Source organism: Puma concolor, chromosome C2 (genome assembly GCF_028749965.1).
Source record: "Puma concolor isolate L17-30 chromosome C2, mPumCon1.1.hap2, whole genome shotgun sequence".
Lineage (NCBI taxonomy): Eukaryota > Metazoa > Chordata > Mammalia > Carnivora > Felidae > Puma > Puma concolor.
This window is the reverse complement of record NC_141675.1, coordinates 114,062,260-114,085,588: the sequence shown is the minus strand read 5'-3', so window position 1 is coordinate 114,085,588 and position 23,329 is coordinate 114,062,260. Positions and strand designations below refer to the sequence as shown.

At 39.6% G+C, this 23,329-nt stretch overlaps 1 protein-coding gene across 4 annotated transcripts in view; it reads left to right on the top strand.

The window, feature by feature from the left end:
- Positions 1-23,329, top strand: part of CRYBG3 (crystallin beta-gamma domain containing 3) — a 131,823-nt gene that overhangs the window by 104,809 nt on the left and 3,685 nt on the right. For all 4 annotated transcript variants that reach the window (XM_086675656.1, XM_086675660.1, XM_086675657.1 and 1 more), the window contains 4 exons: positions 2,987-3,113; positions 16,415-16,554; positions 19,385-19,508; positions 22,977-23,135. In XM_086675656.1, coding sequence (XP_086531782.1) covers positions 2,987-3,113; positions 16,415-16,554; positions 19,385-19,508; positions 22,977-23,135 — 550 coding nt within the window. The remainder of the gene's footprint in view (positions 1-2,986; positions 3,114-16,414; positions 16,555-19,384; positions 19,509-22,976; positions 23,136-23,329) is intronic.

Sequence of the window (23,329 nt, the reverse complement as noted above, 5' to 3'; positions counted from 1 at the left end):
CAATGCAATCCCAATCAAAATTGCACCAGAATTCTTCTCGAAGCTAGAATAAGCAATCCTAAAATTTGTATGGAACCACAAAAGACCCTGAGTAGCCAAAGTAATATTGAAGAAGAAGACCAAAGCAGGAGGCATCACAATCCCAGACTTTAGCCTCTACTACAAAGCTATGATCATGAAGACAGCATGGTATTGGCACAAAAACAGACACATAGACCAATGGAATAGAATAGAGACTCCAGAATTGGACCCCCAAATGTATGGTTAAATGCCTCCTTTTCCAGGGCTTACCATCAGTCAGTCTCATTTTTCCCATCCATTCCCATTCTATCCTTACACTGTCTCCCTGTCTTCCCCTCTTCCAACATTTACTCAGTTGAGTATTTTTTTTTTCCTTACTTATACCAGGGGTCAGTTAGCAAACCTTTTCTATAAGGGTCAGGTAGTAAGTATTTTTAGCTTTGTGAGCCATACAGGCTGTGTCCCAGCTACTCAGCACTGCCATTGTAAGCACTAAATCAGCCACAGAAGATAGATAAATGGGCATGACTGTGTTTCAATAAAATGCTAGTCAGTGAAATTTGAATTGCACAGTATATTTACGTATCACAAGCTATTCTTTTAATTTTTTAAAACCACTGAAGCATGAGTGGCTCAGTTGGTTAAGCATCCAGCTTCAGCTCAGATCATGATCTCATGGTTTGTGGTTTCAAGCCCCACATCAGGCTCTGTGCTGACAGCTCAGAGCCTGGAACATGTTTTGCATTCTGTGTCTCCCTCTCTGCCCCTCCTCTGCTTGTCTGTGTGTGTGTGTGTGTGTGTGTGTGTGTGTGTGTGTGTGTGTGCGTGTGCGCACGCGCTCTCAAAAATAAATAAACAAAAAAAAAACTGAAGCATGTGAAAAGCAGTCTTAGCTTGTGGTTTGTATTAAAGCTGGCAATGGGACAGATTTTACAACCACAGGCTATAGTTGGCTAATCCCTGCTCTATAGGAAACGCTGTAGGTTTCAGGTAAAGCTAACTAACCAGCAATGTTATTTGTTTGGCCTACACAGTATGTTAAACAAAAATGTATCAGTATTTTGGTTTAGGGTGTTTTTCACCTTCTCTTTAAAAAATCAAAAGATTTGAAAACCTTAAGAAGCATTCACCTTTGGCAATTATTAGCTAGTGTTAAGTAAATGGGATATGTGGTCCCAGTGTACCATAGGATATATTTCCAGCTTTTTTTTTTTTTAACCTGGTATGCTACTCATGTATATTACCTGCTTGGCCTCCTATTGGTATATATGTTTGTAGCCTCCATTTGATATTAAACTGAGTATATCTTTAAGGATCAGTCCACCCAGTCCATACTGATTCTCTCTGTCAACCTTCTTGATTAACCCTAACTCCACCAGTCTTTCCCTCTCAGATTTTCTATAGCTCTAACTAGTTTGAACTTCTCTGTGTATGTTATTATTTTTATACTTACAAAAAAGGATATGAGGGTTTTACAATATTAAAACACATAAAATAGGATACTATAAGTTAAGTAGATTATCTGCAACTCTTATTATCTAAAATAATTTTGTTACTAGTATTTGGCTCTGAGTTTCTTCTCCACTAAGATAAAAAATTACTTAGTGGCATATATTTTCATTATCTAATAAAGGGAAGTATTGAAGGTTTTCTGGAGGAAAGTGTTTTTCCTGACACTGAAATCTGGAACAAATTGGTCCTGTGTTTGCTTTATGTAAGGAATATTCTCTCTCTCTCTCCGTCTCCCTCTCCCTCTCCCTCTCCCTCTTTCTTAGTGTGTGTGTGTGTAATTTAAAATTTTGTTGTATGTAGTTTATTAAACTGCAGTCTTATAAAAGAGTACAGGAACCCTGGCGGTTGCTTGAGTACCTGGAAGACTTGGATTAAAGACCAGTTCCACCACTTCCTAGATATATAACCTTTATCAAATTGGATCGTCTGCCTGAATCCTTTTTCTCGTCTGTAAAGGAGGGATAATAACAGTACCTACCTCAAAGGATTCTTATAAGGGCCAAATAAATGATGCGCAGGAAGGGCTAACTCCATGCCTAACACGTTGAAAACCTTTGATAAAATGCCCAATTACATAGAAGATATGAGACTAATTACAATGTTACAGAGCATATCTGTGGTTATCCTAAGTTAACCTGGTCTAGCAAGAGTACAGTTCTTGTGGTCTTAAAGTATAAGGTTAAAACTCAAACACACCAGAAGTGAAGTAGTAACAGCCAGTTCATTTCTCCCTCAGGCTCCTTCTTTTCAAAAGGGCATAGGTCTTAACCAAGTTTTTGATGAGTGGTGTATTGAAGATAATTTACTACCAAAGATTCTTAATGGGCTTCTTTTTAAAAATTTCCATTAGCTATCAGATGTACAGGTGATAGATTTTATTTACTGTCATGTGATGTTAGGAGTCTGGTTTCTTTACTCCCCTACCCTGACATCAGGCTCATCATTAAATAAGGATACAAATTAATTGTTTTTCCTAAAAGAAACACAAGCAGTATTTTTCTAATCTGTTCAAGTACTTAATAATTACCATAATCTGATCCCAAGGTTGTGTACTTGGAGGTACCAAATGAAGCTAATGTCTTTAGGGTAAAGCAGATGTCTTGTTTCAAATTGCAATGCTGTCATTTAACAGTTGAGGAGACCTTGGGCAAATTACCTAACCTTTCTAATACTTAGTTTTGTTGCCTATAAAAATAAGGATATGTTTCTACTTCATAGAATTGAGGACACAGTGTGATAATATAGGTAAAGTACCTAGCACATGTCTAGCACATGGTAAGCAGTCAGTAAATGATAGTGGTAGTTGTTTCTTTAAACTGAAGCTGGGTCTTTGCTGCTGGTCAGCACCATGACTTTGATGTCCTACTCTTTCCCTGGTTCCCCACAGCATGATGATGAGCCTGAGATGTCAACTGATGTAATTTGTCTGAATGTCTTATTGCTTGTTTTTAAGCTGGCTCCTATATTACCAAGAGGACATTTCTAATAATCAGTGTGTATTAGAAGAAGGCCTCTATGCTGACCTTACTTCCTGTGGCTGCCCAACATCTAGAGTTAAATCCCTCAAGCCCATTGACTATGTAAGTACTTTGCTTGGGTGCATAATTATAAGACTTTTTTCTTGTCCTTTTTAATTACCATAAATGATGTGATGTTGGAAGAAGTGATAACATGGGTAAATATAACAGTATGAATATTTATTCAAGGACTGTAAAATTGAGATTCACTCATGAAATCCAAAACGTAAGACTGATATATGTATCATGTATATATATTTTATATTTTACATATATGATATACATATATATGATACATATAAAATATATATATATCATACATATATATATGCATCATATATATTTTTTAAAGCAAGAGTTCAAAACTCAGGACCTATAGTAATATGTATAGACCTAGGCTTAAATCTCAGTTTGATATTTTAACCATTTTGGATGACATTAGTAAAGTTACGCAGTTTCCTTGTCTATGAAAAATAATAGTACTTTATAAGTCTCCTGGGATATTGAGTGAAATGATGCTTATAAAATGCCCAGCACATGGTGAACAGTCATTAAACATTAGCGATTAATTAGCTATAACTGTTAGTTGTAATTGTTCTAGCTGCTTAATAAAAATAATAACCTGATAATTTTATTATCCTACTTGATAAGTCACACAATGTTACTTTAAGGCCTGGGTCCTGATATGGCCACTGGTACTGATTTCACACCTTTGTCTGAGGGAACTAGGGATTTCCTGCCTGCTGTGTGCAGAATTACCTGGGTCACCTTGGAGACCCACATCTGTAGAGTAAGAGGTTTTTCCTTTCTGTCCTATTTACTCAGAATTTTGATGTGAGCAAAACAGGATCACTACTCTGCAGCATCAGTTCTGTGCTCCATGTTTGTAGGTCTGGGCAGAGGAAGTAATGAGGATCTGGGATATTTTCAAGATGTCTGATTGTGATCATTCCCTTGGAGCATTTGGTCAAAGCTGAGGTTTACACAGAGATGAGATCATTTGAAGCCCTGCATAATGGTATGAATGACTGAGACCTTTCAACCAGAGCTGACTCCAGAAATGATGATCATACTCAGAAACTTTGATCCCAGCCTAAGCAATGTAGCCTTATTTCAAGACCTTCCTGGATAGAGTATTCTTGGTATCAGGCTAAGAATAGAGTCTTGGTTGAGGAACAAAAATAGAAACAGTCCTCGGTCTCTCTCAGTTGCATCTTAGACACCAATTGGTAAAGACTTAAGTGGCTATTGATTAATACTTCCTGTCTGTTGGACAAAAAACAGAAAGGGGGAAAAAAGAATGTGGTCTGTTCAGTTTCTCCAAGTATTGATACGGTTGAAAAAGACATTGGAAAGTAGTCCACATTTACTGGGAAAGGAATTTTCTTAGCAATTTTTAGTGGTCAAGCCAGCAGATACTTACTTTGTATATGCAGTTCTAAATATGAAAGTACCATCTTGAAAGGATTTTGCAGGACTTCTATTTCAGTGAGCTAAACCAACTAAATTTTTAGGGAGGGAGCTTTAGAATCAATCAAAATTAATGAGTATTACTGTTTTTCTTTGAAGAGTTTACACTCATGAAGTCAAAAGTGAATAATTAAAATAAGGAATGAAAATAGAAGAAATGTTTTTAAGTTTTACCGTGCCGTTGTGTGTCACTATTTTGGTTCTGTGAAACCCAAGCAGTATAGATGAAGGTGCGTCTTAGGAAGGACCTGGGAGCTATAGCCTTTTCTAAGAACTGATTAAAGAATATATCCAGTTTATGTAAGGACAACACATTCATTGTCTTAATGCTTTTACACAGTATGTTTTTAAATCTTTGAAAAGTCTTTGTTGAAGATATATTTAGGCAGTAGGTTCAGTTTTGAAATGGAAGGAATGTGAGGTAAGGTTGGGCATCCCAACAAAGACCCCCCAGATGACCATGAAGAGACTTTAACAGGTAACATTTGTTTGGTGAATTCCACCGTGCTTCACGCTGGTGGCCCTGACACCCTGAGTTGATCCGACCTAGGAGATTGATAAATGAACCAGGTCAATACAGTAATCTGTAGAAGGTGGATTCTCATGGCTAGAATGCTTGAGAATTCTGTCCTGAGCATTTTTTCCCCCTCTCTAGAACATAGAAAACTGAAATAGTCCTCAGAAGGTTATTTGTTGAGCATAAGATCTAGGTAAAATGAAGTAGGTATCTTGAGATTAGTTTACTCAGCTAACCTTCCCCACAGAAGAGACTCCTGAGGGTCCCAGGTGTTTACATTCTCCAAATCCTGGAAAATGCTAGATACCCTCTACCTATCCTGCTTCTCTGCTTCAGTCTGCACCCCCACTGCCCCCACCTTTTCCTCCAGATTTGTTAATGTCACTGTGTAAGCCATAGTCCAGTGGGATTCTGGAAAATATTTCTGTCCAGTTGAGTTGACATGTATATGGACTAATTCTTGATTTTGCTTTAATTAGTTACAACTGCAGAATTCTGAGGGTGTTGCCTGTAGTTAGCATTCCCAGACATACTGTGAATTACTGTTAAAGTGTCATAGTGGAATAATGTTGAGGAGTTTTAAGACTTCCTCTTCGTACAAGATGAGTATGTTTTGCAGATGACAGTTTGCTTGATTTCTGTTTGTCTGGACATATGTTACATTCTAGAAGCCCATGGATAATTTGCAGTCATTTTATAGTGAAAGGACCTTAGGAGTATATTTTATAGTTCTCCTTTCACTAAGGTGATATTGGGAAAATCACTTAATTTGTTTGTACCTCACTTAACTCATATGTAAAGAAACTGTTAGGTATTTTCAAATCTTTCTCAGCCTTTAGTTCTGTTGCAAATAAGCATCTTGGGTATATTTCTTTTTTTAAAAATTTTTTTTTCAACGTTTTTATTTATTTTTGGGACAGAGACAGAGCATGAACGGGGGGGGGGGGGGGCAGAGAGAGAGGGAGACACAGAATCGGAAACAGGCTCCAGGCTCCGAGCCATCAGCCCAGAGCCTGACGCGGGGCTCGAACTCACGGACCGCGAGATCGTGACCTGGCTGAAGTCGGACGCTTAACCGACTGCGCCACCCAGGCGCCCCTTTCTTGGGTATATTTCTAATTGGGCATGCAAAACAATATATCCAGCATTAGGACTCATGCGGTTTGAGGGAATAACATAGTAGATTAGCTTCCAATAAAGTTATGCCATATAACAGTCCCCAGAACAGTTGGTTAGGAGCTGAAGGTGAGTGGGGAACCTATATAAATGCTTTAAGCATTGGCCCAGTAGTGTGTGAGGTAACCTTTTATTGCGTTTCCATGGGAGCAGCATTCTGCTCATTACTTCTTTAGTGTCTCCATGGTGGCCTGGCATGGAAGTTGGCCTCCTTTGAAGTAATAATCCAATCCTGGCAGCTATAAACAGGCAAAGCAAAAGAAACATTGTAACAAGAGGCTGTAGAAAAACTTCAAATGAAATTATAACTGTGATGACATAATGATATTAAGAGGTAGAGTAAGAATTGGCAAGGCAGTGATTGATTCTGTGCAAGCATGCTAAATATGGAACACACCCATAAATAGTCGAAGACTGTAAATCCAGCCACAGAATGAAAGGAAGCAATGAGTTTATAAGTGTCTGAGAGTTTGGTTACTATTAAACTTTTCAGCTGAATCCATATTTAGTTAATAGTTTAAACTATTGCATACAATTTTAAAATGAAGGCCAGCAAAACCCTGCAGACTAAACATCACACTTCCTAGTAAGACATTTGAAGCATTTCCCCTTAAAGTTAGAAGACAAAGGTATCTACTATCACCATTTCTATTTGTGATTCTGGATCCCCAAACACTTGAATAAGATAAAATCCAAAAAATGTTTAAAGAAAGAAAGTTGTCAAATTATTAGAGTTAATATGAAGTTTTAAGAAGTTTCTGGATACAAGGTAAATGCCAATGAAACTATAGGATACTTAAGAATAAGTCAAACCACAAGGCAAGTAAGTCATTTATGGAGAAAATAATAAAAACTTTATCAAAGGGCATAAAAGATGAAGAGATAATAATCTTTTATAGATTGAAATGACTCAATATTGTGAAGTTGTGGTCCTCTCCAAATTATTACAACTTCAGGCAAGATGCTTACAGAATCTTGACTTTCTAGGATAGTGCCTTTTTAGGGTGAGATGGTAAAACATGACAAGCTTATTATCCTAAATTTGGAAAAGATAGGGATCCAAAATAGCCAAGATAATTTTCTTACTAAGAACAACAGACAGGGTCACTTGTCCTGCCAAATATATATTGCATTATACAGCAATAGTAATAAAGACAATGGGTATTGGTGCAAGGGAAGAATACAGAACTGGGGAATAGGATAGCATAGAAACTGACCTACATAAATAATGGAATTGGAAGGTGACTGAAATAGGTTACAGTGGGGCTATTATGAACTATTAAATAGATTGGTGTTGGGACAATTGGCTCTTTACATGGAAAAAGATAGAGTTAGAATCTTGCTTTACTCCAAACGCAGAAATAAGTTCCAGATGGATTGTGGCAACCTAAATGTGAAAAACAAACTTTAAAACTTACAAGAAAATATGGAAACTAGCCTAATAGTATTGGAGTAGAATGGATTTAAAACAAAATGTACATGTCAGTAAGAGAAAGGGAAAAGGCAAGTGTATTCATTTCCTATTGCTGCTATAACAAATTACCACAAACTTAGTGACTTAAAACAACAAACCATATTACAGTTCTAGAGGTCAGAAGGTCTAAAATGGTCTTAGCCTGATAAAAAATATGGTGCTGGCAAGACCGCATTCCTTCTGGAAGATGCTAAGGGGAGAATCGGTTTCCTTACCTTTTCCAGCTTCTCAACCTCCTCAGCATTCCTTGACTCATGGCCGTTGTCTGTCTTCAAAGTGCATCACCCCCAACTTCTCTCTGTCCTGTATCTCTGACCCTCCTGCCTCCCTCTGATAAGGACCCTTGTGACTATATTAGGCCTCTGTGGATAATCCAGACTAATATCCCCGCCTCAAGTTTTTTAACTGTTAGTCACATCTACAAAGTCCCGTTTACCATGTCAGGTAACATATTCACAGGTTTTAGGGATTAGGATGTGGACATTTTGGGGGTTGGGTGGGGGTGAGAAGTGTGGAGGTGAGGGAACATTATTCAGCCTACCGCAACAAGCCACAGACTTAGGAGGGCATATTTGCAGCCCTTATAAAACCTGCAAAGGTTTAGTGTACAGAATATAAAAAGAACTCTCAAATCAATTGAGAAAAAAAGAAAAACGTATTTCAAAACTTAGCAGGAGGATGTGAATAGTTCATAGAAGAGAGAAAAATGGCTAAAGGATATGCAAAAAATATTAAACTTCACTAGTGATCAAGTAAATGCAAAATAAAGTAATAACTAGGTAATATTGCCTTACTTTAAATAGAAACATTTGAATGGTTTGGTTTGGTGGCAGAGAAGTGGGATTATTCATACACAGTTTTTGGAAACAGTGTCAGTTACATGAGGTGGTTCTGTAGGCAGGGCAGTTGAATAAGGATGTTTGTTGCAGTTTATTGATGGATGAAAAGGAGCCACAGCACATCCATGTGAGGAAATATAAGACGGTACAATAAATGAAAGTGAGTTCCATGTATTACTAAAGGGTATTACGGTAAGATACTGTAAGTGAAATTTAAAAACAAAAGATGCAGGGGTACCTGGGTGGCTCAGTAAGTTGAATGTCCGACTCTTGGTTTCTGCTCAAGTTGTGATCTCCAGGTCCGTGAGTTCAAGCCCAACATTGGGCTCTGCACTGTCAAGATTGGGATTCTCTCTCTCCCTCTCTCTCTCTGCCCCTCCCCCACTTGTGTGCACACACTCTCCCTTTCTCTCTCTCAAAATAAATAAACATTAAAAAAATAAAAAATAAAAACAAAGGATGCATAACCATTAGTAAACTATAAAAATACGAGCTGGAAGGACTCACATCTTCAGCATAGTGATTACCTTTAGAGAGAAGAGGTTCAAATTCAGCTGTACCTGTTAATGTATTTATAAAATTCAGTACAAATATAATAAAATTTATTACTTTTGGATGATGGGTACATAGTCCATCTATATATTATTTTTTAATGTTTAGCTTCTTTTAAATAGGGGCAAATAATTTTCTTAAAAAGTGGAGAGGGGAAACCAATTAGAAAGGTAGATCTAGAATGAAACTGATTCTCTAAACCAAATGAAAGCAGTTTTCTGAGGAGGATTATAGTTCACTGGTGAAGTCTGGGAGCCCAACAGACCCTTACTTGTTAGCTGAGTGGCCCTGGACATGTTTCTGACTACCCTAAGCCTCAACTTTCTCATCTAATAAAGTGTGAGGTTTAAACAAGCTACTGCATGTACAGCCCTTAGCTCATAAGCACTCACTAATTGAGCTCATAGACCATAATTAATATTCACTAAGCAACATGAAGACTACCATTAGCGTGGTAGGTTGAAGGTATTTATATATTTTTGTTTTTAATATGCCAAACTTAAAAGATTCCAGATTAGAGTCATATTAGACATTTATGAGCCTTATTTAAATTTGTATCATTTTACATAACTTTTTGCCAACACACTGTTTGGTATTGCTCTGGAATGGAATGGTTTTAGAGGTATGCATTATGGTTACTTTCCTTTAATTCATCTTACTTGTATTTCCTGTTTTAGCTAGGCATTGTTCATTTGGCAAAGATTGAGATGAATTGATGTTGTCAGGCTATATGGATATGGCTGTTCTCATGGCTGATTGCTGAATATTTTGAAAAGCATATGTTATATTTAGAGTCTAATCAATTAATATAACCCTGAGGTATTGTCAACACCTCTTCCATATACATGGTGATTTGAAACTCAAAGAACTCTACAGTTGCTAAAGTAAAGGTCTGTAGTTTTTTTCTAAGTCAAAAATTTCTTAGATTTAAAAATTTTATCCATTATATTGAAGATATGTTTATAAAAATGTAGTCCCTGTAGCAGAATACTCTCACTAGGATCTCAGAACTTCAAATTCAGGTGGCAGACAACACTTTTGAAGCCAGAGAGACAGGTAAGAATAGGGATCATATACGTTGCCCAACTGACCAAGTTGGGAGTCAAGTGCTCCAGACATTTGCCATTAAAACTACTGGCATTTCGAATATGTTAGAGCCACAGTGTAGGGGTTAAGAACACAGCCTCTGGGGTCATACTTTGTAGACTCAAATGCCAACTCTTACACTTACTGCGTGTGACCTGTGCCTTGATTCTTCATCTGTAAAGTGGGGTTAAAAATAGCCCCCACATCAAAGGGAAGTTGTGTGGATTAAATAAGTAAATAAATTCACAATCCACTAATCTGAATATATTTTGGGATTTGGGATATTTTTCCCATTTTAAACAGTGATATGGTTCATACATAGCACTTAAGGAAACACTGCAAAAGCGTTCTAAGTAGCACCCCATAATTAAACACATTCCTATTACTGTAGCAAATATATTTATGGCTACACATATTGGAGAAATACTATAAGTAGCCCTCTACTTATTCAGGTCAGATTTTGCTGCCAATTGAGTTAAGAAAAAAAAGGGGGGGGGGACTTAGACTAAGGTTTTTGTGTGCTGAACAATGGATAAGGAGTTGTGGATGGATATATTTACATATAATGTCTGGTGCATATGAAAGTGCTGTATATATTAATTATTACTAGTCTTGTCACTTAAAATGTGGTTTAGTTGATGGGATGAGGTGGAGGGTTTTTTTCTTCTTAAAAGTTCTTTCATACAATTTGTTCAAGTATTCTTTTTCTTTCTTATGTTCTCCTTTTAGAAACTGTCTGATTTTTGCCTTAGACTTAACTCAGCAGGAATGTCCCATTACTATTGACCCCTAAGAAGAGCCTTTGGCCCAAAATGGTTGACTGTCTTCTAAGTTAACATGGACTGAGGCCAAGACATTTGTAGAGCTCAAATTGTAGCTAAATTCTGGTGTTTTCTGTTGTCCTTGGAAAGTTCAGATTATTCTGTCATCTGCAGTTTTGAAGACTATTAATAGTTTATATTCCTGTTTTCATGTCTGGAAAATGTATCCGAAAAATAGGATTTTAAAGTAGTTCTTCATTCTTTTTTCTGAATGATTAACTATCTACCACCTTCCACTGTTGTTTCCACATTAGCACTTATGTTGATGTTCCTAACCTTTAAGTACACGTATAAATCAAATGCATCTATAAATTTAAGTACATTTAAAAATTAAAACCATTTAAATTTAAACAACTTAAATAGAGAAAAATCAAGTTTAAATATAGATCAGACCTCTAGAGGGTGGATAACTGTAAGCGTAGAGATAATAGATGTTCTCAAATGAGAAGTCTAGTCAATGGGACCACTTGGTGATAGCCCATTGCTGTTAGTGCAGCAGCAGGTTGTTTTTACTGATTTATGTAAACTCATAAAACATACTGTCTCGGTGCCTGGGTGGCTCAGTCAGTTGGGCGGCTGACTTTGGCTCAGGTCATGATCTCACAGCTCATGAGTTCAAGCCCCATGTCGGGCTTTGTGTGACAGCTCAGAGCCTGGAGCCTGGTTCAGATTCTGTGTCTCCTTCTCTCTCTGCCCCTCCCCTGCTCACACTCTGTTTCTCCCTCTCTCAAAAATAAATAAACATTAAAAAAAATACTGTCTCTATCATCCTTTACAATTTTGTTCTCTGTCTTCCTGCATCATCATTTTAAAACCATCTTTTGTGATCCCCTGCACCGCATTTTACATTGTTTCCCAAAGACAAATTTCTAGATTCAGAATTGCTATTCGGGAGTGAATTTGATTCAGTTTGAGGGATAATGGCCATCTTTTTAAAAATGTCTTTGCGTTTTACAAAAGAGGAAGAAAAATGTACACAGGTCCTATTTTTCTTAGAATAATGCTTAGCATTTAAATTGCATTCTCCTAGTAAGCTTTTAATTTTTTTCCCTCTTGGGTTTAAAACAGTTACATTATGTCAGCCTTAAATGCCTTTAATAGAGGCATCTGCCATTCTACCCCAGCAGGCTCTTCACTGGGGAGAATGTTGCTAACAATTGACTGTGAGACCTGTCTGGGCTCCTTGCCTGGCTGCCCTTCCTTACTAGTTAGTAACTCAACCAGAAGATGTATGAAGAGGTAAGCTAAATGCTTTTTTAAAAGCTTAAGGGTGAAGATGTTGGAGAAAGTCCAACAGTAAAGGCAGGGGCTTATCTGTGGATTTTGATTATCCATCTTCAGCCACCAGTTTTAGTGGGTAATTTAGAATCTGCTATTTTTACCTGCTGCTCTGGACTCCTGTAAGGACATTTCTTCCATAAGCTGTTGGGATGCTTCCAGTTTTTATTTTGCAGATAGCAGAAGAGGTGCCGAATCTTACCTGTGGTCACTCACTGACTAGAGATGAAGCCCTATTCCTGACCCAGTTTGTGGTGTTTACTGAAGGAAAATCAGTGCTCCTGGACAGCCCTTTAAGGCTTGCCTTACTGTCTCACTGCACACAGTGATTGTGACGTTCTTTTACAGTATCCTCTAATCCCTAAATCTGTACTCTCCATTACCATACACTAGCCACGTCATTGTTTCTTATTTATTTACATTAGATTTATAACATCATATTTATATTTAACATTTACTTAATTAAAACAAATTCAGTCCCTTGGTTACACAAGCCGAATTTCAAATGATCAGTGACCACATGTGGCTGATAAGTACAGATAAGCAGCATTTCTGTCACTGCAGAAAGTGCTGTTGGATAGTACTTCATACCTTCTTCCCTCATCAGGTAACCTTTGCCACATAATGTAAAGAGAAACTCACACATTTACCTGGAAATTTCTTTGGCATTCTTTTTCTGTCTTTCCTTGTATTTCAGAGGAAGTATAGTTCATCTTTTCAAAGTGATATTTCCCTTCATGGACTGATTCCTAGTCAGAGGTTCTGTACTGATGGGAAACAATGGACTGGACATCTCGCTTCTTCCTTAGAACCATCCCTCTCGTCTTACATTGTTGAGCTTTTTCTATCCTACGCCACTGTGCCCACAAACATTCTTATGGGCCACCAGTCCATTTTCCTCCTTCTCTTCACCAACATTCTCTAAAGTGTGCAATCCCATGCACCCTGTCTACAATTTCTCACCACTCATTCCTCAGTCCCTATGACCTAGATTCCACCCCTCGTGTCTTGCACACCGCTCAGAGTTCTCTTACAGGTTTCTAGCTGCCTCCTGATTGCCCAGACCCCAGCAGCATTGCCACAGCCACCCTCTTCCTCCACATTGCAAACGTATTTGGTACTATGGATGACTCTTCCTTCGCCTTTCCTTTCTCCTTTATTTCCTTGGTGTTTTCTTTTTAGCTGTGCTTTCATAGTACATTTACTCCACCGCCTCCACAGCCTCCTTTGCATGTCTGCCCAGTTCTGTCCTCTTTTCCCTTTCCTCACCCCTACCCATCTCTGGTGTCACCCAGATCCTGGGAGCTCCCACGCTCTTCATGCCTGCATGGGATTTGTTTCCCTGAAGCACAGATCCAAAAGTCCAGTCTTCGGTGGACATTTCTGTTAAGATTACCCTGTCTGTCCTGTCTGTCTGAACATTAAAAACACCCAGTTCTAAATAGAAGTTCTTAGCTTACATTTCCCTCCAAATTTCCTTGTATGATAAGTTATACCACGGTGCCCCCAGCCACATCTTTGCATGTTGTCTTCTGTATTTACTCATTCCGTTTGTTAGCCCTATGTCTGTTTTAGCACTGTGATAGATTTTCTGGCCATCCCTTGTTAACTAGTCCTAACCTTCCACCATCGCCCCCCCCCCCCCGCCCTGCTCCGCCCCCAACACACACACACACACACACACACACACACACACACACACACACACACACACTTTAGGGTCTGGCTCTTTCTTGGGACTGGAGTATTTTTCCCATCTACTTTCCATTTCTGTTTTCTTCACTCATGTTGTCTGATATATTTCCCAAAGTCCATTTAAAGAAAAACACAGGGCTACCTGGGTGTCTCAGTTAAGCATCTCAGTTTTGGCTCAATTCATGATCTCATGGTTTGTGACTTTGAGCCCCACATCAGGCTCTGAGCGGATAGTGCAGAGCCTCCTTGGGATTCTCTCTGTCTGCCTCTCCCCCTCTCTCTGCCCCTCCCCTGCTTGTGTGCCCTGCCTCAAATAAATTTAAAAAAAGAAAAAAATACACATACATGGAAAATGTGCATAATAATCACCGATTTAAATTTTTGAAGGGCACCTGGGTGTCTCAGTTGGTTAAGTGTCTGACTTCAGCTCAGGTTGCGATCTTATGATTCACGAGTTCAAGCCCCGCATTGGGCTCTGCTGACGGCTCAGAGCCTAGAGCCTGATTCAGATTCTGTCTCTCTCTCTCTCTCTCTCTCTCTCTGCCCCTTCCCCACTCACACTCTGTCTCTCTCAAAAATAAATAAACATTTTAAAAAGTTAAATTTTTGAATAAATAATATATTTCTAAGCTTCAAAAATCAAAAAGTACGAAAGGCATGTAGTCAAAACCTCAGGTCCCACTTTCATCTTTCAGATCCTATTCTCCTGCTAGATAGTCATGGAGTAGTTTCTTTCTTTTCTTTTCTTTCTTTCTTTCTTTAAAGAAAATTGTTCATGTGTACACGTGCACATTATTTGTGGGCATGTGCATAAGTTTTCCCTTTAATGCACAAGTGGAAGCAGAAGAAATATGCTATTCCACACTACTGTTCACTGTATTTACCTCTAAGGAATATATCTTAGAGATCTTTCATAAAGATCTCCTTATTCTTTTTTACAGCTGTATTTCTCTATGAATGTACCATAACTTATTTAGCCAGTCTCCTTTTGATGGATATTTAAGTCATCTGTATCCTTTGTTATTCCAAACACTGCTGCAAAGAATAATGCTTTCATAATTCATCTTGCTCTTACGCAAAGTCAGTTGTTTATTTACTGTTCTTTGAACATCCACATTCCCTGCTGCTAGTGCTCTGTTTCTCATGTACCAATTACAGATACTTTCCTAGGCCCCTGTCCAGAAGCCTTCAAGGACTCCCCATTGGCAGTAAATCTGTCTCTGCCCTGTTAGTGACAAGGAGAAGCAGACAATTCAATACCCCCTAGCAAACAGTGGGGGTACTTGACACTGTTTCCTTTTGGACTCTAGTTATATGGATCTATTTGCTATTCCCTTAACATGTTCCATGCATATCTGTCTCCCTTCCTTCGTATAGAGTGCCTTCCCTCCATTCTCTGGGCCTGTCCAAATCATCGCATCCTTGAAGACTGAGCTCACATACCATGACATCCACCTTTGTGAAGCTTCCTTGATCCTTGCTCCTTTCTGCTAAAAAAAAGCATCAAGTCTTCTATATTCTGAGAACTTTCACAGAGCATATTCTTTTCTACCCTGGATTACATTTCAATACCTGTGCAATTCTCCAATTTTAGTTACTAGTTAGTAATGACCCAGACACAAGGATGGTGCCTTGCTTTGTCTTCTCATCCCTGAGAAGTCTTCTAGCATGCTGTCTTGCATATACCAATGAGTGAAAAAGAGCAAAGTTGGTTCTGTTCTTCTCTGACACAAGGAGTTGGGGAATACTTACTTTGAATGTAGAAATCACTCCTGCCCCTGTGCATTTTGGCTTTTGGTTGTTGTTCAATTAAAAATGCCTTTTTCTGGGGTGCCTGGGTGGCCCAGTTGCTTGAGCATCTGACTCTTGATTTTAGGTCAGGTCATGATCTTACAGTCATAGGATTGAGAGCCCCATGTTGGGCTCCATGCTAAGCATGGAACCTGCTTGAGATTCTCTCTCCCTCTGCCCCTCTCCTCATTCTCTTTCTCTCTCAAAAAAAGAAAAAGAATGCCTTTTTCTTCCTCCTTGAAATGAGTTTAAGAGCCTGGAGCCATCATGTGTTGGATTCTCAGTGACTGCTCCTGTGGCTTTCTGGGGAAATGGTGCCGTTCCATTCCATGTTCATCCTGTTACCAGCTGAAAGTGCTGGCAAGACCAAAATGTCCATATTATAGCACAGCCAGACCTTAATTGGAACCAAGTGTCCATTTCCATTATGAGACTGAGATTGCTGTTCTAAAACTCCCAATTTTAATTTATTAAAACGTGAACAAAAATTATGAGTCGAATTTAGTCTCACCTGTGCAGTTTTGACTATAACATCATTAGAGGGTAGAGCAGTAAACTGTATGCATTCAAGAATACGGTGGATCCAGGGTACCCTGTGTTGTGACTGGGAGGTCACTGGAGATTGGCCACCCTGTATGGTGATGCTTTCTCTTTTTTGCTGTTAGGTTTTTGAAGAACCCTCCATTAGCCTTTTTGCTCTGGAACACTGTGAGGGAAGAGAGTTACATCTAGAAGAGGCTGTGAACTCTGTTCTGAACAAGGACCTGCACTTTTACACCCAGTCTGTATGGGTAAAAAGTGGACTGTAAGTATGGGACAAAGGTATGGCCTGGTTCACTTACTGTTTTAGGAGAGAGCTGCACAGTTGCTTTTTTTTTTTTTGTTTTTTTTAATGTTCATTTATTTTGAAAGTGAGCAAGTGCCAGCAGGGGACAGACGGGGGCGGGGGGGGGGGGGGTACGGGGAGGGGAAGGAGAATTCCAAGCAGGCTTCATACTGTCAGTGCAGAGCCTGATGTGGGGCTCGAACTCACGACTGTGAGATCCTGACCTGAGCTGAAATCAAGGAGAGTCGGATGCTCAACCAGCTGAGCCATGCGGCCACCCAAGCACAGTTGCTTTTTATCTCTCCACTGCTATTGTTGTCTGGTCTGGAGATGCTATTACTCCTTTTCTTTCTCAACGTAACAAGAGTAGTATCTGTTTACATATAAGATTAGGCCATGGATTAGGTCCAGTATATAGTAACATGCGGCAGTCTGGGAGAAGAGCCCTTTGGGAGAGATGGGCTGCCGTGTGTTGATAGCATGTGTCTTAGAGTAGGTGGACCAGGTGACCTTAACTGGTTGAGACCACTGCCTGCCTAAGATAACCGACTATTTCTCACACTGGAAGTGTGTTGTTGTATTTTGATTTGACGTCCTGTTTGTTCTAGAGCCTTTTGCTCCAGGGTACTTCTTTTCATGCTGAGGGTTCTGGTGAATCTAGCCCACCCACCAGTGTTGCTGTCCATTCAGGTTGTCAGGGTGGATCCAGGTTGTGTGGGGCCTGCACTTATACAATCCGGGAGACTGCTTTAAGAAAAGGAATGAAAAATGACAGATACATAAATTAGGTATGAACTTGCATATTTATTTAGAACAAAAATGGTAAGAGGCCTGGCAGTGAGAGTCCCAGAGGTTGAGGCCCTAAGACTTCCTGAGAGATCTGCTTCTCAGGACCTATCTGGAGAGTGGCACAAGAGCCTGCCCTGCCTCCTGCACTGTTGCTGTTTTGGTACCAAAAGTGAACTAAAAGACCGCACATAGCTCTTGATGATTTATATAAAGATGATTGTTTTTATTTCTTATGACTTTTAAATTGTATGATAATCAACTCTGATTATTTAAGTGTCTGGGGATAACAGAAGAGAAAGCCAAGAATATAAATTGATTTGAAAATTAAGTCAACTATTATAATAAATGAAGTTTGAATAGTCACCTGTATAGCAGTTTAATTTTTCTTCTTCAGAGCATTTGACATTGGTGTTTCTTAACCATAAATTGACTTACTCTCTCTAAGCATAATAATTCCCATACTAGATACTAGTATCTTATTTACCACTTAACTAAGTCTTTTGAATTCTACATCCTAGTGATAATACGACTTTCACAGCATTTTTACACTTTTCTTTACTGTCCTAAGTGGAACTGATAATTATTGACTCACCTGTTGTAATTTCTTACCATTTCTTATTTCACTCTTTTGTAGAAAACTGGTACTATTTTACCTTGACATTATTTCTTCTCTTTCGCTTATTATCCACCTACTCTGCCTGTTCTGGATTCTCTAAGAGAAAATCAGTACACAGAGTAAGGAATAGAGAATGCTTTCTGAAGGTTTTCCTAGGCTGCAGATGGCTCAGAATAGGACTTAATGCACAGCCAGCTGCCCTGTTGACATATTTTGTTTTGTTTAATCCCCGTATTATCCCATATCTCCAATTTGTCAAGCTTTAACGCTTTTTAGCTATGGAATCCAGTAAGATTAATGTATGGTGCGGTGTAGTTTACTAAAGTCTTGCCTTATAACTGAAACTTCCCTGCCTATTTAAAAAGTCTGCACAGCTGGAGAGGTAGATGAGCCTCTCCATAGTTTAGATTCGTGTACGCAAGAAGGGGCAGAGGGAAGGCCAAATATCCTATTCTTCTCTCCATGAAAAATCAGGCCAAGCCTGATCTTGATTGTGGGAAGCAAGCAGAGTGCTTTGTCTGAACCAGGCAAGATAGCCACCTCATCTTCCACACTTAACTTTCTGAACGCACTGTTTGTGGTGATGTTGAATCCTGAGAATTTCAGATCTTCTTGGCAATCCCAGTTTATTATAACCCTTAGCTGTGGAGCTAAATCAGAGCTCACCAAACTTTTTCCATAAAGGACCAGATGATGATTTCAGTTTGTTGGCCATCCTATCTCAGTTACAACTATTCACATGCCAGTCAGTAAAAGAATGAATGTGGCCACTTAAGTCTTGAGACTCCCCTCAAGGCCCTGAACGCTTCTACATGCTTTAACTTGGCCCCAGTTGGAGGCCTCAAGAGCAGTGAGCAGGCTTTGCAACAGAGCTGGGCCTTAAAGCAAGAGAGTGGATTTCTGTAGATAATTTTCAGTTGTCCTTGGTGACCTTGGAGAAGTTATAGAAGGAGGTGTGCCTGGGAGTTCCCTGGAACCACCTAGAGAGACCCTGAAGGACACCCGGCGATGAGCCTACGCATGGGAGAGTAAACCTAGTATTTTGTAACTGGTAACAGGGAAAGGCTGTGGTCTGTCTTTGAATGTTAAACTGTTACCAAAAAAAAAAAAAAAAAAAAGACAGCATTATCAAAGACACACAGAATTTTAGACCCGGAGGGAACCTTGTTTTAGAAGTAAGGAAACCAGAATCCTAACTGGAATGCAAATCTTCTGAGCCCCAGTGCAGTGGGCTTCCTCCCAGTCCCTCCTATCCTTTCTGTTAAAAAACAGTTATACATTTTTCCTTTGAAAATCTACAAACCCAGAAGTTTTAAAGAATGAACCTGGTACACAAGAAGGTGTTTTTGATAAGAGATTGCTTTTTGTTTTTAAGTATTCTGTTTTTTTCCTGCTTTTATATAGATGGATAGCTTATGAAGGATCCAATTTCTTAGGAAGACAAATCCTACTCGAGCCTAATGAGATCCCAAATTGGACAGCATTCAGTGGATGGAAAACAATTGGTTCCCTCCGTCCTATGAAGCAGGTAAGGAGAAGAGAAAAAACCCATAAGATCCAAAATAGCTTGATTTTTCTAGTACAAATGTCATGAACCACAGCATCTGAAATATTGACCATTTAGTTTGACATTTATGTTACAAGGGGATCAAATTAGGATGAGAAATCATGTAGATGTTAACCAATTCATTAAATTGTGTCTAAGGTCAATGTTGGGTTTTAGGTTTAAGTCCACAATCTTACTGACCTTGTTGACCTTTCATGGAAAAAATAAATATCATCAGGTCTGTGGAAAGCAAACGAAACAATGAAGTCGGAGACTGCCCTAGTTTTACTTTCTGAGTACTTGGATGTTTTCCCCTACTTAATAAAACTCAGGATGGATCTTACACACCTACTGCTTGCCGATCTTCCGTTCAAAAGCTTCTGGGTCACAGAAAGGAAATATCAGCATGTGTGGAGCCATGGGAGGTTTCACAGAAGGTGGGAAAGCCAAGCCAGGTGATCAGGCGCGATCGTCAGTGGATATGCCATTTGACTTCTAATTTGAAAGACTTCTCACTTGATTCCAACAACAGCCCTTTAAGGTAGGAGTTGTTATTCCCATTTTCCAGATGGGAAAATAAAGGTCAGAGAGGTAAAGCAAATTAGCAAAAGTCCTCCAACTGTCAGAACCAGATTTATTTTCTAAAATTTGTGTTGAGCAGCCACACGCTTAACTTCGTCCAAAATAAGATCAACATTTACAGAGTGGCACCATACATTCCAGGCACTGAGCTGAGGGTGGCATAGTGGATAGAAGTGCTGAGGCTCTGATGTTCAGGTTGGACATATGGCAGCCAGTAAGTGGTCTTGCTGCCCCTGCCCCCCACCACACACACATCCACACTGTGCCCATTCCCACCACTCTCTGGTTCTGTTGGTTCAAATCCTGGCTCTGCCACTTGTAAGCAGTGTGACTTTGGGTGAGTCACTTCACTTCCTGGCACCTCAGATTCCTCTCATGAAACAGCGATCCCCTTGCTCACCTCTCAGTATTGTTGTGAGGATTAAATAAGAACATGTATGTAAAGAGCCTGACACGACATCTGGCTTACATTACTGTGGGAACACATTTATTTTGAAAGTTCCTTCATCAGTGTCCCTTGAGAGAATTAGAGATGCTCTTCTGAGTGACACTAAACGTGAGCAGGCTTTTCCTGGCAAAGAGTTGGTGGTACAGGATTTCATGACCTTCACATCTGGCTTATTCCTCACTCCGGTCACATGAGATGGTGGGTAATCCTACTGAAAACCATAGGAAAAAGCAAGGCAGAAGTGGGAATTCAGTTTAGCTTTTCCCAACTATATAATAATGCTTAATCCTATGTTGTTAGGAACTTTAGAGGCCAACCTAGACGCTAAGACTATCCTCTCACTTGTGAAACGTAGCTCCTTACTGGAGTAGGTCTCTGTGATTGTTCAGGGTCCCGAGATCAAGGATAGCTAGAACAGCAGCCTCTAATTTCACATAAAAGTTTTTTGACAGTTAACACTGTGTTGTTATTGTGTTGTGCTTTAGGACCTGATTCCCATTCTGGTTTAATAATCAATTTTAAGAATATTTTTATAGATTATTTTGTCTTTATTTAGGCCACAGCTTTAGAACCCAGCGAAGGAATTCTGGGTTTCTAAAACAGTATTATTATGGGTCATTTCCGTTTTGGTGAGGCTCTGGGTACTGCTGTAATTCATCTTCTTGTATGGAAATTCAGGAATAATTAAAATGCGATCCTCTTTGAGTTTGGGAATTAGGAAGTCACTAAGGCACTTATAATGCACATCACTATTTTAAAGTGTAATTACAGAAGAGTCAGACTACAAGTGTGTAATAAGAGTAATTAGTACTTTGCTTGAGTTAATTGATTAAAACTGTAATGTTTGGTCCTAACATAATTGGAATTGTGTCCTCTGTGAAGGTCACACCTCAGGCCTGTTTTCTGTGTGCAAAGTAAAGAAACTAATAAAGCTGTACTGAAGCCTCAAGAATTAAAAATTGGCAGTGGGAGACTTAGAGAATTATATCCCTCCTATAAACTTATTATCAATCACAGGTATTTAAGCTCATTCATTACTGTGTCAGTATGAATGTGGTAGTGCTCTGAAGCATTGAAAACATTTTGCTAGTAGAGGTCTTTTTTACCGGCTTTAAATGGCCAGATACAAATGTGTCCTTCTATTTGCCTAAGTACTCAGAATGTTTATTTCCTTAGAAAGGCCGAATGTGGCAGCAATATACCAAAATTCAGCTGGCTTTCAGTTGATCTGAGTTTCAAAAGAGTAGAATATGGCGGGCTTACCATGATACATTATTGCATTTACCTAGCACTTACCTAGTGCTTCCTTATTAAATAGATGGTTTGTTATTATCTAGCAGAATTCTGATTAGGGTGCCAGCATATGACCCAAGGTGGGGATGTGGAGTGTCTTGTATTTTATTTCATTAAGACAGGAGGCCTATGGCTGAAAAAATGGTTTCTGGGGCGTTTCCATCCTATGCTGTGTCCCTTCCTCCTCTGACTTAATTCACACCACCACCTTCTCTTGTTCTCTGTGTCTGAGGATAATTAGTACACGTAAGCAAACCTTAGAGCATCATGGTTAAGGAGGACAGTTTTGGTGAAGGCCAACCTGGCTTCTGCACATCTGTGTTAACTTTGTAAATTTGGCTCATAATTGTACTTTCTTAAAGGGTTCTTCTGGTTATTGACTTGGACAGATAATACAGTAGCCCAGAAAGCATTTATTTTAGCACGCTGTTTGACATATACTAAGCTCTCAATAAATATTAACTATTATCCTTAGAGGCAAGTCCTAGATTTAATATTGTATTTGAAAACTTTGTGTATGTATTCCAGGCCCAGGGGATGAAGTTCTTGAATACCCACATAGTGATTAAACATACATAGTCTCTTCTCTTGAAGTGTAAAGGTCCACAACGTATAAATTAAACACACTACCACAGCTGCTCAGGCCCTCAGCTACCTGGGTTTTTCAAGACTTTCACAGCAGGCGTTTGGCACTTAACAGTAGCTCAAACAGCGGGTCTCATTATTGCAGTGTTCGCTAAGTTGTTGTTAGAGCCTTGCAGGTGTGCAGTATCTCGCCCTCCTCCTCTTCCCCTTGCTCTCCCAGCACAGATGGCACACCCTGGTTCCTGAATGAAACTGAGCAAGTCCGGCATGCTTCACTGCCCCTTGCCATGTGGCATTTTAATGAATGAAACTATTACCTTTCACTTTTCCAAAAGGGCCGTGTTGAGAAAAGTGTTCAGTGACCTGAGGTCTGTCAGTAGAAAAATAGTAACTTAAACATACTGACTCAAGGGAGGAAGGGCGCAAGTGCATAGCAAGCTGAATTCTGTCACCGCCTGCCTTCTAAGCTGCTGTCCTGTGGAAGGCTTGATTGCCAGGTTCATAATGTTTTTTCCTAATTGGCGGTCTCTCCCCTGTGCTAGCCTGCAGTGTACATCAGAATAAGGAACCGGGCCCAGGACGAGTACCTGACCGTCACCGGCAACGTCGCTGACACAAGGGCAACATCTGTGTGCGTTTCTCCCTATAGCGGCAAGACCACTCAGGTTTGGCACTACTGCCGAGGACTCTTCAAGTCCAAGGTAACCACCCACTGATACCTCACCCTGCCTTTTGGCTTTTTCTTTTGGAAACCAGAATCTTGCCCGATGAAATGGGAGTATAAAATAATGCAAAGGTCGGGTCACCTGGGTGTCTCAGTCGGTTGAGTGACTGCGGCTCAGGTCAGGATCTCGCGGTCCGTGAGTTCGAGCCCCGTGTCGGGCTCCTGTGCGGA